The 17,169-nt window shown below is 40.8% G+C and overlaps 1 protein-coding gene across 2 annotated transcripts in view; it reads right to left on the bottom strand.

The window, feature by feature from the left end:
- Positions 1-17,169, bottom strand: part of Fat4 (FAT atypical cadherin 4) — a 129,255-nt gene that overhangs the window by 26,232 nt on the left and 85,854 nt on the right. For both annotated transcript variants that reach the window (XM_031376677.1, XM_031376676.1), the window contains exons 8-10: positions 14,403-14,583; positions 8,646-8,896; positions 2,589-6,938 (exon numbers count right to left, since the gene is read on the bottom strand). In XM_031376677.1, the coding sequence (XP_031232537.1) occupies positions 2,589-6,938; positions 8,646-8,896; positions 14,403-14,583 (4,782 nt within the window). The remainder of the gene's footprint in view (positions 1-2,588; positions 6,939-8,645; positions 8,897-14,402; positions 14,584-17,169) is intronic.

Below are 17,169 nucleotides of genomic sequence, written 5' to 3'. Positions count from 1 at the left end.
ATATATATATGGTTGTGTATGTGTGTGTATGTGTATATATATATATATACATATACATATACATATATATATATATACAGATATACATATATATCTGTATATATATATATATATATATATATACACATATGTGTGTGTGTGTATAAAAAGTTTATATATATATATAAACTTTTTCTGCCTGGAAAAGTTATACTATAAATTGTCACAAAATTGATGAATGGACAAATTTTATCTTCTCCTAAAATAACAAGACATGCTTCAGAGCAGAAAGAAATCTCATATGGTAATAAATCCAAGGCATCCTTCCCAAGGCCACACTTGACATGTATCCAGATGTGTGGTGGTACACAGAAAAGCTAAAGAGGCCATGCACTGGTATACTATAAGCCCAGGCTCTGAGTGTATTATAAGCCCATGCACTGATTGTATTATAAGTACTCCAGACTTAGGAACAAGACCTTTCTGCTGGTTGAGCTTAAAGACACCCTTCACTCCCAGAAGGGACTCAAGGACATGCTGCAAACTACAAACCTGCAGTTGTGAAGATGAGAGTTGAGTGGCTGCTGATTACCTCTGTGCTTTCTTATCTGTGTTCTACTATACATGCAAATGGATAGGAAAAGAAATACTGGGCTATTAAAGAAATATGATCATGAGTGTAGGTGGCTCAGCCCATGGCCTGGAGTCCTGAGATGAGTAATGACAGCAATGGGGAGAACAGAGTTCATTTCTCTCTGCTTTCTGACTGAGGCTGCAATTTTCCCAGCCACCTTCTGTTCCTTCCTTCATGCTTTATACTGATGGAGAATTTTCTGGGCATCCTGAGCTATCAGGAAAATGTAAATTAAAACAGCATTGTGTTTCCTCACATCACAATCAGAATGGTCACCATGAAGCAAACAGATGAAGGAAAACGCCATGAGGATGAAAAGAAGGGTAACTTCTGTGCACTTCGGGGAGGAAGGGGAACTCGCCCAGCTCACTGGCAACTGACCCAGCTATACCAGGCCCAGGCATATATCCCAAAGGTTCATATCCAACCACACATATATGTGTGCATTTACGGTGCAGTAGTCACAAAAGCCAGTGACTAATGGGGCCAACCTAGATGTGCATCAACAGATGAGCACATAAAGAGACTGGAGTTACAGCTGGATCTGAGCCACCATTGGGCAGGGAGCGGGACCTAGGTGCTCTGCAAGGACAGCTAGTGCTCGTTACCACTAAGCCATCTCTCAACCCCTGGATCCTAGATTTTACATAGGTACCTAAAATCATATATGTATGTATCTATGCCAGAAAAGAAGACCTGCATTTGTAACAGCAGGGAAGGTGGAGGAAGAGAAGACAGTAAATGTCCAGTATACACAATCTGAGTATGAAAATATTTTAGCAACCATCTCTGTGCAATGAGCATAAGCCAGTAAAAGAAAACCATGAGATCTATAAGAATTAGTGGAAACTCAGTGGGAAAAACTGCTTTAAGATATGCATGAATAATTCACATGTGATAAAATTAAAAGAACCAGTGTATGCTTTGATTTATTTCCATATGCTCTACTGTGTGTGCCTTATTTCACATAACATAATGCCTTCTAGTACTCAATGGATACCCACAACCATTAGGTGCTACTTATGCAGTGATATATAAGATGCACAAAGATAAAGAACATAAAAGAATAGAAAAATAAAATAAAAAGAAGTCATAAGTAGCTATTGAAAGCATTTTTTACATTCTTCCTCAGAGGTGTGTACATATGTAACCCTGGGATTTGTTGTATGACCCATTAGCTCTGACTTAACATTTTAAAAGTAGACACAAAGACAGAGAGATGGCTCAGTGATCAAGAGTACTTGCTGCTTTTGCAGAGGATCCAGTTTTATGTTTCCAGCACCCACATGGTGGCCCACAACCATCTATATATAATTCCAGTCCCAGAGTACCTGACACCCTCGTCTGAATTCTATGGATACCAGGCACATTCATAGTGTACATACATACAAGCAGGCAAAGCATTCACATACATAAAATAAAATAAATTAGTCCAAAAATTAAAATAGAAATAATTGTTAACCCCTACAACTAAGGCCCAAGGAACAACATGGAAGGAGTGAAAGACTAAGATTCTAAGTCTAAGGACAGAGACACCTGATAGGAGACGGTGTCTTCTAAACATGACAGATTCTGCGCCCATGAAATTTCAACATTATTGCCAAAATAAAACCTGTAAAATAACCACACCAGCCTCTATGCCAATATATAAATGCTGGAAATGTCACAGGGCCTCACCCCTACACATGCAACACTAAATTGGCTCAACAAGCTATATTTGTGTACATATGTATGGATATATAGCAATAATAATTATAGAAGAGATAATGACCTTAAGAGGGAATATGGAAGAGTTGAAAGAGGGAGAGAGAGTGTGTTGGGAATGGTATAAACATAATATTCATGTATGAAACTCTCAAAAACCCTACACATGTATATACATACATATATACATATATATTCAAATGACAGCATGAATATTAAAGTCTTTTAAAGAAAACTAATCACAAGCACAGAAAGTAACACACTGACATACCTGTGTATCCAGTTTTGCACACGCAGTTGAATCCCCCTGGGAAATTTTGACAGACAGCCCCATGCTTGCAAGGGCTGGGCAGACATTCATTGATGTCTCTCTCACAGGCTCTCCCAGTAAAGCCCTCCGGGCAGCTGCATGAAAATCCCCCAACTAAGTTATGGCAGGTCCCCCCATTGTGGCAAGGGGCTGGGAGACATTCATCAATGTCCACTTCACACCAGTTTCCAGCATAGCCTGGCACACACTTGCACTGGAAAGGCTGCAGAGGCTCGTTTGCTACAATGATGACAGGCAGACTCTCCTGGATCTTCAGCGCAGAGCCCACAGCAAGTCTTCGAAGGCAGCTGCCTCCATTCTGACACGGCCCATGAATGCATGGGTCATGATCCACAGATTCGACCTTGACGCCACTCTGACGGAGAAGGATCTCTTTGATGCTTTCGAAGAACGTGGCTACACCACTGGGGTTCACATACTGGTTATTATTTCGTTTCACTGCTGCTAAAAGAAACGTTCTGTTGTTCTCCTCATAGGCAGCATACAGCTGCACCGCAGTGCCCAGGCCCGTAAGCTGGGAACTAGCAATGCGCAGAAAGTGAAGGTAGTGATTAGTCAGGAAGTCCTTGACTGTGGGAACCCCAACACGAAGCAAGATGCTGTTATCTATCGTAGCATTGGAGAACCCTGCAAAGAAAACTCGGATATTATTGGGGACTGTGCTGTGAACCCCGTCGCTGCTGACAACAGTCAGATCGAAGGTGCCATCTGTGGATCTGGGCTGGGAACTCAGGTCACAGCTGCCTGCTGGGATACTGAAGAGGCTCGTGACTCCTGAAGTGAGGGAACAGTGGAAACTATCTAACACATCCGGATCCTGGGGCTTCACAGAGCCCAGCGTCCCACCAGGAAATAAGTTGCCGTAATAATTAACAAATATCTCCACGTTGCGGGACTGTGAGGGGTTGTCATTCTGATCTAGAACAGTGATGTGCACAGTTCCTGTGGATGACATCTGAGGAGCCCCAGAATCTCTGGTGACCACAGACAGATAGAAGTCTGCAATCTGCTCTCTGTCGATCTCCCGGGTTGTGCTTAGAACCCCAGCGGTGTTGAGACTGAAATAATTCGTAGCCGGGCCTGTGCTCAGCAGGTAATAATTGAAGGGGCCTTGATTTGGTGGAAGGTCAGGATCTGTGGACTGCAGAGTCATCACAAGAGTTCCTGGGCGTTTGTTTTCTAGAACTTCCCCTTCACTGACAGTCAACACTGGGCCATTGTCATTGATGTCTTCCAGGGTAACTAACAAGGAAGCAGTTCCTGTCGCGGAGGGAGTCCCTGAGTCTACAGCCAAGACAGTGAGATTATAAACAGGCAGGCTTTCCCGGTCCAGCCCTGAGGTAACTGTGACCTGACCTGTCTGTGGATTAATGGAAAAGGCACCATTTTCATTCCCAGACCCAATGAAGTATGAAAATCTGCTCCAGCTAGGGATGGAATCTGAGTCAAAGGCACTCACAAAGGTCACGTGGGTCCCAATAGGGACCCCTTCACTGATCTGGACTCTATAGGTGTTCAGACTAAACACTGGAGGGTCATTAGCATCAAGCACAGTAATGTTCACAGTGACTTCATCAATGTCCGCACCTCGGATGTTACCGAAGTTCTTGGCCAACACTTTCAATGACACCCTTTCTTCTTTCTCTCTATCAAGAAGCCCAGACACAGAGATCTGCCCTGTCATCTTGTTGATCTGGAAGCCCTTCTTCCTGCTGTTTCCAAAGATCAAATAGTGTACTTCCCCTTCGGCACCCATGTCCCTGTCACTGGCAAACACTTCTCCAACTGCAGTCCCCCTAGGAGCGGCTTCCGACACTTCAAAGTAGTAGAGCTTGGAAACAAAGCGAGGCACATACTCGTTGGTCCCCTTCAACTGGATGTCGACAGTGGCAAAGCTGCACTTTTCCTCATCGGGGACATTGAAGGCTTTCACTGTGAGGTGGTAGCTCTGCTTGGTTTCAAAATCCAAGAAGCCTTGAGTGGTAATGACCCCTGTGTTGGGGTCAATGACAAACAGGTCACTGTCTGATGACTGCACAGTGTAAGCAATCACAGCATTGGCCCCCGAGTCGGCATCTGTTGCATTTAGGTGGATAACAGTGGTCCCACTCGGGGCGTTCTCCATAACAGTTGGGAAAAATTCATCAGGAACAAACACCGGGGAATTGTCATTCACATCGATCACACTCACAGTTAGGCTACAGTAGCCAGTCCTTGCAACCCATCCCCCATCTGTGGCGCTAATGGTCATCTCATGCTTGGAGCGCAACTCATAATCCAGAGCTTTGGCTAGGGTTACCACACCTGTGGAGGAATTGATTGCAAAGATGCCCTCTTCGTTTCCCGAAGAGATGTCGTAACTGATCAGACCATTCATGGCTGTGTCACGATCTCTGGCAGAGACAGTTCTGACCACAGACCCAATGCTGTGGCTCTCAGGGATGGTGGCGCTTATATGGTTCTGGGAAAATTCAGGGGTGTGGTAGTTCTCTTCAGTGACTGTGATGTGAACAACTGCTTGGGAGGAAAGTGGGGGGTTCCCTTTGTCCTTGGCTGTGACTCTGATCAGAAAGTTTTGATTTAGGTCAGAAACCAAGGAAGAAGCTATTGAAATCCACCCAGTATCATTGTCTAACTTAAACTTCCCTAGGTGGTTCCCATCAGACACGAAATACTCCACTTCAGAGTTTAATCCAAAGTCTTTGTCATCCACTGCAGTTACTTTGATTAACTTGGTACCGACTTTAACATTTTTGGTAACTGGGGTAAAGTATTTATTTTTGAGAAACAGAGGTGGGTTGTCGTTGCTATCCACCGTGTTGATAGTAACCGTGGTCTCACTGAGTAAGGAAGGGTTGCCTCTATCAGAAGCTGTCACGATGAAACTGTGCCTGTTGATGTTCACATTACTGAAGCCACTGACATTTTGGTATTTTAACACCTGCTTGTTGAAAATCTCTCCAGTGGTGGCATTGATTCTGAAATACTCTGACTGCGACTTTATGAAATAAAACACCTGTCCATTTGACCCCTCATCGGGATCTGTGGCAGACACTTGAGTTACTCTGGAGCCAAGCTCAGTAAGTTCAGGGCAATCTAAATAATAAGAAGGTCTGCTAAATCTTGGAGTGTTGTCATTGATGTCAGTCACAAATATGGTGACATCCGTACTTACAGTCCAGCCAGAATCATGTGCAGACACTCGGATCCTGTATCGGTCTGTATCTTCTCTGTTTAAAGGTCGACTGATGACAATATCTCCTGTGTTGGGGTTGATTGTAAATGGAAGACTTGTGTCCACTATGGAATATCTACTAATTGCATTTGCACCAATGTCTTCATCAGAAGTTGTGACACGGGTGACTGTGTACCCCAAGGGGGAGTTTTCAGGAACATAGGCACTGAATATCTGAGAAAACCTAGGTGCATTATCGTTTTCATCTAAAACACTGATGATCACTTTTACTGAGGTGCTCTGAGAAGGGGAACCTTTGTCTGAAGATTTCACAGTGAGCTCATAATGAGATATTTTTTCTCTGTCTAGTGACCGGATGCTTCTGATTTCACCTGTAGCGTGATTTATCGCAAAATTGCTCTCCTGGTTGCCATTCACAATCTCATAGTCTAATTGTCCATTGGCACCACTGTCCTTGTCTGTTGCTGAAACGGTAAGGATTTTCCGAGGGGATAGGTTTTCTAGAATATCAGACACAAATGGATCTTCTTCAAAAGCTGGAGCATTGTCATTGATATCTAGCACCGTGATGTCAAGCTTCTCATAAGAAGAGAAGGGAGGGAAGCCTCCATCTCTGGCTTCAATCCAAACAACATATTTTTGTATCTTCTCAAAGTCCAAAGGCTGGCTGATGGACACCTGTCCTGTTAGCGGATCAATTTGGAAAGTGTTGCCCAGGTTCCCACTTGCGATGTAGTAGGACAAAGTTTCTCCTCTCAAAGAGGACCCTGTGATGGTGGTGACCAGAGTGCCCACTGGCTGGTTTTCTGGAAACATGAATGTTTGTTCTTTGGCTCTGACTTTGGGGAAATCTGCCTTGTTGGCAAACCTAACAGTCACTGTAGTAGAATCTGTCTTAGGAAACGAACCACCATCTTTTACGTGGACAGAGAATGTCACCTCTGAAGCTCCACTTAGTGGTCCAGCTGCCATGATTGCCCCCCTCAGGGGGTCAATGTGAAATTTTTCAGAGTTTCTACCTGAGAGTGAATAATGGAGTTCAGAATTAGATCCAATGTCAGCGTCAGTGACTGTGACGGCAAAAACAAAGGAACCTGCAACAGAGGAGGTTCACAGTTAAAATCATAGGGAATCCTTTGAGTCCATGATTAGTCTGACACCATACTGCTGCCCAGTTCTAACTTTCCAACACTACTGGAAGGAACAGCATCAAGTTTATTGTCTCTGATGTCTCCAGGTCAATCTGATTAATGACTTTGGAAACCAGACTTTAATTTCTTACCAAACCCCACATATGTTTTATTTATTTATTTTTCAAAAAGCTCTTTAGAGAACTATGGTGAGGACCAGCTGATTATCTGGAATCTCATCCCCTGTACACAATCTTCCAGCAAATACTAAAGCTCATAAGCTCTTCCAAGAGCCACCCTCCAGCTCAGTGAGAAACATTCACATTCCCTAGATTCTGAAAACACCTTTGAGTTGCTCCTTGTGAAAGCCTGTCCACAAACATGCTCCATTCCAAACGGTGCTTTTGGGTCACTATCCCCTTCATTTCCTGCCAAAATTCTTTGATCTCAGAGCTACCACAACAAAGAGATAAAGCAAATGTACGTGCACATATGCCTAATAGATGTAAGTGAGTGCAAAGTAGTATGAAATAAGAAATAAAGTTGGGACTCAATTTGGATTTCAAGAATCAGTGTCTGGCAGGATGCCCTTGAAACATGCTGTAGTGGAAATCTGTAGAGAAGCATCCAGCAGTACAGTTTTTAAAGATCAATATCTCATTCAGAAACCTTTTCCCCACATCCCCACAGAAGTGGTAAAAGGAAAAAGCTAGAATGTCATTAAGATCCAGTGAGTCTTGCACAATGATGTTATGGCCAGCATCTCACTTTGCCTAGAGGATTCTCCTCTGTACATCAGAGGATGGATCAGTAGTTAGCATCATGCCAGCTGGACTTTTTTCAAGAGGGATCTATGTTTTTTTATAGCAATCTAGCACATCCATTTGTACATTTTATTTATTCAGTTGGTATCAGATATGCTGTAGGTAGTGGTAGAACAAATAACATGAAGAGAAATACCAAATCTATTAGTTTATTCTTCTAGTAAAATATATTCAGGGAAAAGATAGTATTTCTTGTATTTGTAGATTTTACTGTTTATAATTTCACCAAAAATTGAAAATTGCAGAATGTCTGCTAAGATCCTAAGAGCATCCACTACTTATAAAATAAATGGTAAACTATGTTTTTAATGCAAGAAGATAAATTCTTGTTGTTTCCAAGATGGCAATTCACAAGAGGCTCATAAGCTTAAGAACAGAAGTGAGACTGGAAGTGAAAATATGCAATATTTAGAATTAGTTATTCATGAAATATTTTGAAAATAAATCTATGAAATATTAAAATTGAATGTTTATTTTCCTTCAACAATCAGGCAATTGATAAAGAAATAATGATCGTGTTCCTCCTCTTAGAAACTTACATAAAAATGCTATGTCAGAGGAGAGCCATCACTGACAATGAAGAGGGATCCATTTTACTCATTTACTATATTGAAGAAACATTTTGAATTGAAACTAGGAATCTGGGCCAGGTGTGAAGTCCTGCACACAGCTAATTGGGGTAAAAGAAGATAATTTACAAGAGAAGAATTGGAATCTCTTTCATTGGATCTAAACTTCATACTCTGATTTTTAGGGTTTTCCAGATTAGGCTGTTTTATATATATAGCTCTGTTCCCAGAAAGTGTCTGATAAGCCACACACATGAGTGACGTCAGCATTGAATTACCTGGAGGAGTAGGAGATGGGACGTGTGTGACATATGGGTGATGTTGGAACCGTGGTGGGTTGTCATTAACATCAGTGACGGTCACAAGCACACTAGTAGAGCTGGACAGAGACTCTGGAGATCCAGTATCACTGGCAACCACTACTAAAGTGTAATTGTCTTTGGTTTCTCTGTCCAGCAAAGCACTAGTGATGATCTGTCCCGTGGATGGGTTGATGGTGAACTGTGAGTTTCCACCGATGATACTGTAACTGAAGCAGAGAGCAAAGAGAGGTCACCTTTAGCTATGATTTCATGACACCCTGCTTTCCATAAATAAATTTAAAAAAAAAAAAAAAAAAAAAAAAAAAAAAAACTGAACACACACCAATGAAGAAACCCAAGTATTAAATTGTGACTTGAAGTGTTTGGTAGCTGTCACATAAGCAACCACTATTCTAAAATGTTCAATGACCACAAGAGCTCTGCAAGATCATTAGAAGTCTTCCCAGTCTTAGATCAATGCAAGGCCACAAAGTAAACTTAGAGCACAGTTACCATGCAGACCATGAGCTAGAAACTGCAACTGCAGAGCCTTTTCCTAATACTGGGGTTGATGGCCAGAATCACTAGTGGATACTTTTAAAACATCTTTAAAAGCATCACTTTCCTATGCCTTATCTGTAAGAGAATCATTTGGGGATATTATTCTTTACAGGGAGAATTCTGGATTTGGAGCATGTTGGCTCTCCAGCACAGCAAAAGGGCTGTTTTCATACAGAGCCATTTCTGCTTCCACGTTGCCTCATGACTCACCCCTAAGATGGTCTCACTATTTCCCTGCCAAAAAAGGATGGCATTTTCCTGGACAATTTGATGCTAAACAGATCAGTGAACTTGCAGGAGTTCCTCCTCCTCCTCCAAGCACAGTTCCTCCATTTTCTTGGAACAGGGGGCTATTTGTGCCTATCCCTGATTTTCTCTCTGCAGTGGAGTCCAGGATGACAGTCAGAGAAGCATCTTGACCTGCAGGTTCATAGAAGAGTTTGCAGTGCACAAATTGCAGAGCAGAAAAAGTAGATGACTTTTAAAAGCCTTTCTCTTTATATGAGATATCCTCCTTTGAGTCAGATATGCGTCTTGGTTTGGCCATGTGAGCAACAGGGTATGTCTAATAGAAACTACAGGGCAAGAAACACACATCTCAAGTCACAACAGCAATGTGCATATTCCCTGACATGGCTACTGCTCAAGGCAAATGTCAGCTTTTCTATTATTTTATGAATGTGATATATTTCAGAGTTAATATTTTCATAAAAGTAGTGGTCCTATAAAGCTAAATCATGAATATAATATGATATAGTGGGAATATTTTTTTTAAGAAGTGACCTAAGGATGTATAAAATAGTCGACATTGTTCAGGCTTTCACCCTTTGGGGCATACATAAATGCCAGGATGAAACCTAAATCAGAATAAATTGTACTGTATTCCTTGGAGTTGAAGAGCCTTACAGCAGAGTACAACTACCACTCCCTCTACAGTTAAATCTTTTCTCTTAATTTATGTACAATTGTCAAACATTTATAGACAAAATTCTAAAAGTTATGAAGCCAAGACTTGTGAAATACTGAAATGAGCTCGCCTTTCTGACAGTTTCTGGAGAATGGGGTCATGAGGAGTGTGTGATGTCGACTCTAAAAACTTGGTTGTTGTCAACAGCAATAGACATTCTCCAATAATTTATTAGGAAAAGATGCAATTTCTTCTGCTATGAACATTGTTCAGTAGATTGACAACATAGATCAAGATTCAACCAATTATTTCCTCTCATAAGCAACCATTAAAGTAATATGAGCAACAAAAGTAAAAGACACCGAATTTAGCTGTTTCCTACATGGTGGAGAAAAGGAGCAAAGGTGGAAAGACAGATCATGTCTCAGGTAATAATAGCTACTGCAGGCTTAACTACATGACAGAGAAACTTCTATAGTAAAAGTCTGATTATTCATTTCATACCATTGGACATAATGCTGCCTATAGAATTGTTAAAAATAGGTAATATATTTAGGAATTTTTATAAAAAATTAACTACCATATTAATATGATTCCCATTAGGAGATTTATTAAATTCTGAGGTCATAAAAGCTTATTTTGTCTATGAAGTATGGTGCAGCAGCAATTGCTTGCTAATTTATGCTTCTAAGTTGAATTTATGCTTGGGCAGAAGCACAAGTCTGTCTCTAAATAGACTGCCACACACAGCCTGTGGCAGGATTCAACACCTTGTTTATTTGAGGCTCAGTTGGGGTCTCATCAATGTGGACGATCTTGGGCTTCTGGGCCCTCCAGGACTGTTGTAGAGTCATGATGTCCTTGAATGCCTATGTTGTTCTTTAAACATTTCTAACATATGATCAACATTTGACTTATTGTGTGACACACTCTAGACAATTTGTATATTCTTTCCATGAAAAGCAAAACGATTCTCACCATTTAGTTGTATGTAACCTTAGACTTTTTGTAGATGATGCATCTGAATCTATGTACAGGAATCTCACAAACTACAAATGGCCAATCTAGATGGAGGCTTAAACATGCTCTTTGCCCACCATACTATGATATTAAGATGGGAAAATTCAAGTAATATAGTGAAAATGAGAATGTATCTGGGGTTAGGAGTGGGGATGCATGCCTTTGATCCCAGTACTTGGAGGCAGAGACAGGTATATATTTGTGAGTTTGAAGCTACCCTGGAGTACATAACACGTTTTAAGCTTTCCAGAATTACCTAGTAAGGTCATGTCAGAAAGAGAGGAGGGAAGGAAGGAAAAGAAAGGGAAGAAGGGAGGGAAAGAAAGAGGGAAAAAAGAGGGATGAAGGAAGGGAGGGAGAGAGGGAGGGAAGGAAGGAGGGAGAGAAGGAGGGAGGGAGGAACAGAGGAGCTAAGCTAATAATAGAAGATTGTTGTCAAAGGAAAAAAGGCAGAGTCCTAGGTAATCTTTTCCATAAAGGTTTCTGATAGTGTTTTCAACCTCAACAAGATGTCTGTTGAAACTTGTGAAAGACAACACAGAGAAGCTGTTTTGTTTTGTTTTGGATTGGTTTGGTTTTTTTTCAGATGAGTGTAGCTGGGCTCAGAAGTCAGGCTACAAAAGCAGCAGTGAGCCAGATTTGACCTTTGGTGGTCATGCACCAAGCTTTGGTGTGGGCCACAGTGGAGTGTGATCGTGGCTGTACAGCTTGGAAAAGTCCCGATTCTTTCACTGGGCCAGAAAATGATCTTATGGTGCTGAAAGCTTGGCTTTCTTTAGGGCATAATAAGCCTGGGAAGTGCTGGGCCCACTTACTGGGTGCTTGGAATCTAGAGACTGGGTAATAGGCAATAGCAAATACCAAGAATCTGTTGAGAAAGGCTGAGTCAGCAGATGCCCAAGCTTCATTTCTGGCCACAGCCCATTCCATCACTGACTGAAGTTCTGCCTTCTCTGAATTACTTTTACCATACACAATAGAATTGTCTCAAGATGCCAGTGAGGCATGCTATGGCCTAAACCTTCTCTTCTGTTCATTTGTTTGTTTGTTTGCGGTGGGTTTTTTTGTTTGTTTTCCATAAGAAACAAAATTTTAATCTCTTCATTAGTTTTCCAAGACCCACTCAAACAGAGCCTACCCATTCATTCTTTCCCTGATACCCAAGTTTCTTCTACCTCAGAGACGTGGTACTCACCCTGTTTTTTTTTTCCCCTAGAATGTCTTTTTTTATTTGCACAGACAACTAATGCATTTGTGTGGAGATGACTAATGACTTGATGTTTTTACTGACTGGGCTGAAGATCTAGTCTGCCTACACATCCAACATTGAATGAGAAGATGCAAGGTGAAATAGCCTACATAACTTAGTGTTGAACAGTGAACCCACACATAGGCATAGGTGTCTATACATCATCTACATTATAGTGTAGCATGTAAAAGAGATTATATCCAGAAGTCAGGGAGGACGATGTTCAACAGTAGGGTTAGGCATGGCATAAGTAAGTGTAGTCTGAACTGGAGCTTTGACAAGAGAGTTTCAGGAAGCAGTGGGAACATAAGAATGTGATCATGGATCAATCAGGTGTAGGTAAGGAATAATCTTAGCCAGAAGGTCTACATTAAGAGCGCAGGGCAACATCATATTTTGTTTAATACACAAAGCAAAGAAGCAACACAAGAAAGGTGAGGAGCTCTGAGCACATTGAGTTCTGAATGAGAACAGAAATATCAGGCCAAGCAAGATCATCAGAGAATCACGTGACTCGCTCCAGTGGGAACTGGAATGAAGTCACAAAATCACAGGGACATTTCAGACACAGTGAACAGTAATAGACACCAATAGAACTCTGCCAAAGAAATTAATTCCTGCTTTCTTTCCATCTCTGTCTCTGTCTCTGTCTCTCTGTCTCTGTCTCTCTCTGTGTATATGTGTGTGTATGTGTGTGTGTGTATACACGTGTGCATACTTGTACATGTGTGTTTGTGCAGGAAATGCTGTGGGAAATTTTTAGCTGCTTTGTAGGAATGATGAAATTCAGGTAGCTGACTATGTGTGGCCAGAGGACCCTGAGTTATGGAGAAGAACACTTGTCAGAGAAGAGAGAAAAAGAGAGGGACCAAGATTGGAAGTAGAAGAAAAAGTCTGAAGTTATGGAACTTGTGCACAGGTTTCTGCAGTCTCCTAGTAGCATCCATATTTTAGTAATACAATGAAGGAAAAATCAGATTGCAAATAAGTGATTGAGGGAAACTCAACCTTATGGGTCAATGGGTGAAGGAATCAGGTTTTGAGCATAAAGTGCTACGTGCTCATTTTGGAGGTTTCCTCTTTTGGATAAGAAATTATAATAACAATAAGCTTTAGGATTGATTGATCCTTCCTAAAACTTCCACAAAAAAACTACTGAGCATCATCTGCACAGAGGCATTCAATCTTTCAGGAATTGGAACAATATAAATTTAGGACTGGAGGAGTACACATAGGCACGCACTCGCCCCCCCCCACACACACACATATACACACACGATAAATGATTTACTATGTTCCTCTTCCAGTTGCCCCACTTTGACAACAGTACCATGGTCTGTCCAACTGTTAAAGGCAAAGGCATAACTAACAGATGACACTCATTCTATGTTTAAATGTGTGCCACTTTGGCGGTCAATCGCGTGCCTTTTGTTTAGTCTCTCAATTTTCTTTGCACCAGATAGGCACAAACCATCCTGGCATATATTTGAATCTCTTTATAAAGTAACTGTGGTCTCCAAGCTTCTTCCTTTAGAGTCATAGGCCTTGCCTCCTTCAGTCAATTTAAATATACAAAGTCTATGTTTGCACCTCAACTTTTAAAAATGCCAAGTAAATTCTGAGCACCCTAATCCCAGCTACATATCACTAGTTAGCACCAGTCAGCTGCATAGTGTATGATCGCTCACGACCATGATGGACACAGGATGTAAAAAAGGAATTAGCAGCAAATAGCAAAAGTAAATAAATAAATAAATAAATAAATAAGAAAGACAGTTGTGCCATCAAAGAACCCTGTAAATGATGAAACAAAGAAACAGATTAATATCCACAGGCTTAGAAGAAGCAAACATGCTACTGTCTAATTCTCAATTCCAGGATAGCTGCTTGGCAATGGCTCACAGGAGCAGTACAATGTATTAATATGAATTAGATAGCATGTGCTGTTAAAGACCAGAGCTGGTGAGGAATATATCATAGGGTTCAGTGTGCAGACCTGATGACAGCATTTGCGGCAGCATCTGCATCTGAGGCATTCACCAACAGGACATCTGTCCCCGTCGGGGCATCCTCGGGAATTGTAGTAAAGTACATGTTACTGGCAAAAGTTGGGATGTTGTCATTGATATCATCTATAATGATGTTAATTGTCCCTGTTCCAGTCAAGGCTGGGGATCCTGGGAAGACAAGAAAATAGAACTTCAATGCTTGTACATGGCCACAACCACACATTTCACAATTCTTAGCTGTAGACAGAATTATGAGATAATTTCTAATCACATAAGGTACAATTTATTTTTATTCTGTTGCAAGAAAAATGCAACAGAATTTTCATTTTTCTTCTGCTGGCTACCTAAGGTCTGAACTGCCTATTCATGACTCTTCACAAAAACACATTGGCATATTTCTGTTCCATTTCAAAAGTACAGACATATCAAAGCAAGAAACAACACCCCAGAAGACACACTACCCATAATGTATCTGAAATTATAGTAAAATATGGAAGTCAAACTTGGAACAGCCAGTAGAAATGAGCTGGCCACTGACTGTGCAGGTCTACAACTACATAATGCCTGAGACCATTGGCAATTCAACCTGAATATACAGCAACACTCCTCAAGCATTTAAGCCTCTTTTCTATGTAATCAATACTTGTTTATAGTGAATACAAAAGCTTTGGATTATATTCCAGCAAAATCTTCATATTGATGGGCTAGTAAAAGTTATTTTGCATCTACTTGTTATTTACTATAAACTTTCAATAAATCATTTTAACTTTGTTTCAGCCCTTCTTATCATTTAGTCCAAAGTGAACCTTCATCCAAGCTGCAAGTGCTGAATGTGTGTTGTCCAAAGTCAACTGACACATCTAATGGTGAATGGTTAGAATTCTGTGGGTTGCCTTCAGAGTTCAAGGGAAAATCATCTCCTTTGGTTGTGTTCTCAAAACCATTTTTCAAATGTTAATTTTTCCAAATAAAATCATAGGGGATGCAACTCACAGCCTTTAACTAAAATAAAATGAAGCCCAGACATTCTCCTTTTATCTTTTAGGGATTACTTGTCTCTTCCCCCAAAGCTTCTTCCTCTGTAGGAAGCTTACACAATCCTTGTATTTATCCCACGTGTGCTGAGATGAAAGCCATACTTCCAGTTGGCTGGCATATGCTTCATGGAAATAGCATTATCATCACAGAGTGATGTTGAGGTTCACTGCCTTCCTGTGTTATTTTTTTCTAGTAATCTTGTCATTTGATGATATTTATTTTGCCACAATTTAAATGTCTTTCAGATGAAAGTTTGTAGCTGCTCAAGGCACAGGACCAAACAGCCTGGGAGGTCAAATGTGTAGGAGCCACAATCAGCAGAATACAGATTGACATAATGGTGATCTTTTTCATGGGTCCTGAACAGGAAGCTAACTACACATCAGATAAAAGAACCTGCACAAGCAAAAATGAGAATAGAGTGAAGCATATCCCCTCGCAGACACTCACCAACTGAATTTGGGCTGCATGTTGAGAATTGAAGTCATAAACTCTATATGTGTCTATCTTTCTAAATAAGTTATTTTATGTTATATTAGGCATTTCATTTATATTAAGATATGTTAAAATGCTTTATTTCTCACAGAAATACTGTCTACATTAGAGTTTACATTAGAGGATAGAAAATTAGATCCAAGTATATTCTACCCATAATCCATTGCAATCTTTAAAAACACACTCTTGTTTTGAGTAGTTGCTTAGTATAAATAGCAGAAGAAAGGTTATGCTATGAATGTTTCACACGCAAAGTTGTCTTGCAAGCACCCAAGTGAGCACCCCTAATCACCGCATTAAAATCTCATAAACACACCAAATATGAGAAACAAAAGAACACTATTGTCAGCTTTCTTGTACATGGGAGTAAAATGGGGATTACAAAGATCAAGGGATTTTGCAAAGCTAGAGGATTAGCAAGGAGCCAAGATAGGAAATATGGGGCCCAGCATATTTTGCCCAGAATGTAGCCAAAAGTGGAGCCAGCACCAAGAAAGGCCTCATGGCTTGATGATCTGTGAAAATAGCCAATGCTGTCCCCAAGCTCTGGGAATAAACTCAGACAGGAAGTGACAAGTCCCTACTGAAAGGAACCTTCAATAGTGGCAGTTTCAGCCCAGGAGGCATATTGACTCAATAGTCTTGACACAGATATAAAATTTCTCACAAGTGAAACATTAAAGCTAGAATATTTTGAGGAGTCCTGTTTGAGACCAATATATGGACCATTTCTTGGATGCTTAATTTTATTTATTTTAATGAAATGGAAGGTTATACTCTCTCATGATCACAGTCCTCCACCTGCTTTCATTAAAAAAAAAATGTCAGCTAGACAGTATTCATGCATCCATGTGAGCACAAGAATAGATCAAGAACACAGCAGCAAGTGGAGATAGGCCAGAAGGCTCCAAATTTTACTGATATTTTACTCTGTCTGCTAAACAGAGAATAATCCTAGAACTAACCCTAAAGAAGTAGTGAGCAGAATAGAATGTGTTAAATCTAGTCCTTGTGGCTCATTATTCTCTTTATCCTTTAGACTTATTTTTATTTTATAGGATAAATGTTTGCCCACCTGTATGTGTATGTACCATGTGTGGGCAGAGGCCATGGAAGCCAGAAAAGGGCACTCTGTCTCCTGTAATTGGAGCTACAAAAAGAGTGTGAGCTGCATTAGCTGAGAAATGACCTGGGGAATCCATGAGTGAAGGTTGCATCTTT

Source organism: Mastomys coucha, unplaced genomic scaffold (assembly GCF_008632895.1).
Source record: "Mastomys coucha isolate ucsf_1 unplaced genomic scaffold, UCSF_Mcou_1 pScaffold17, whole genome shotgun sequence".
NCBI lineage: Eukaryota > Metazoa > Chordata > Mammalia > Rodentia > Muridae > Mastomys > Mastomys coucha.
This window is presented reverse-complemented; position numbering and strand designations above follow the sequence as displayed.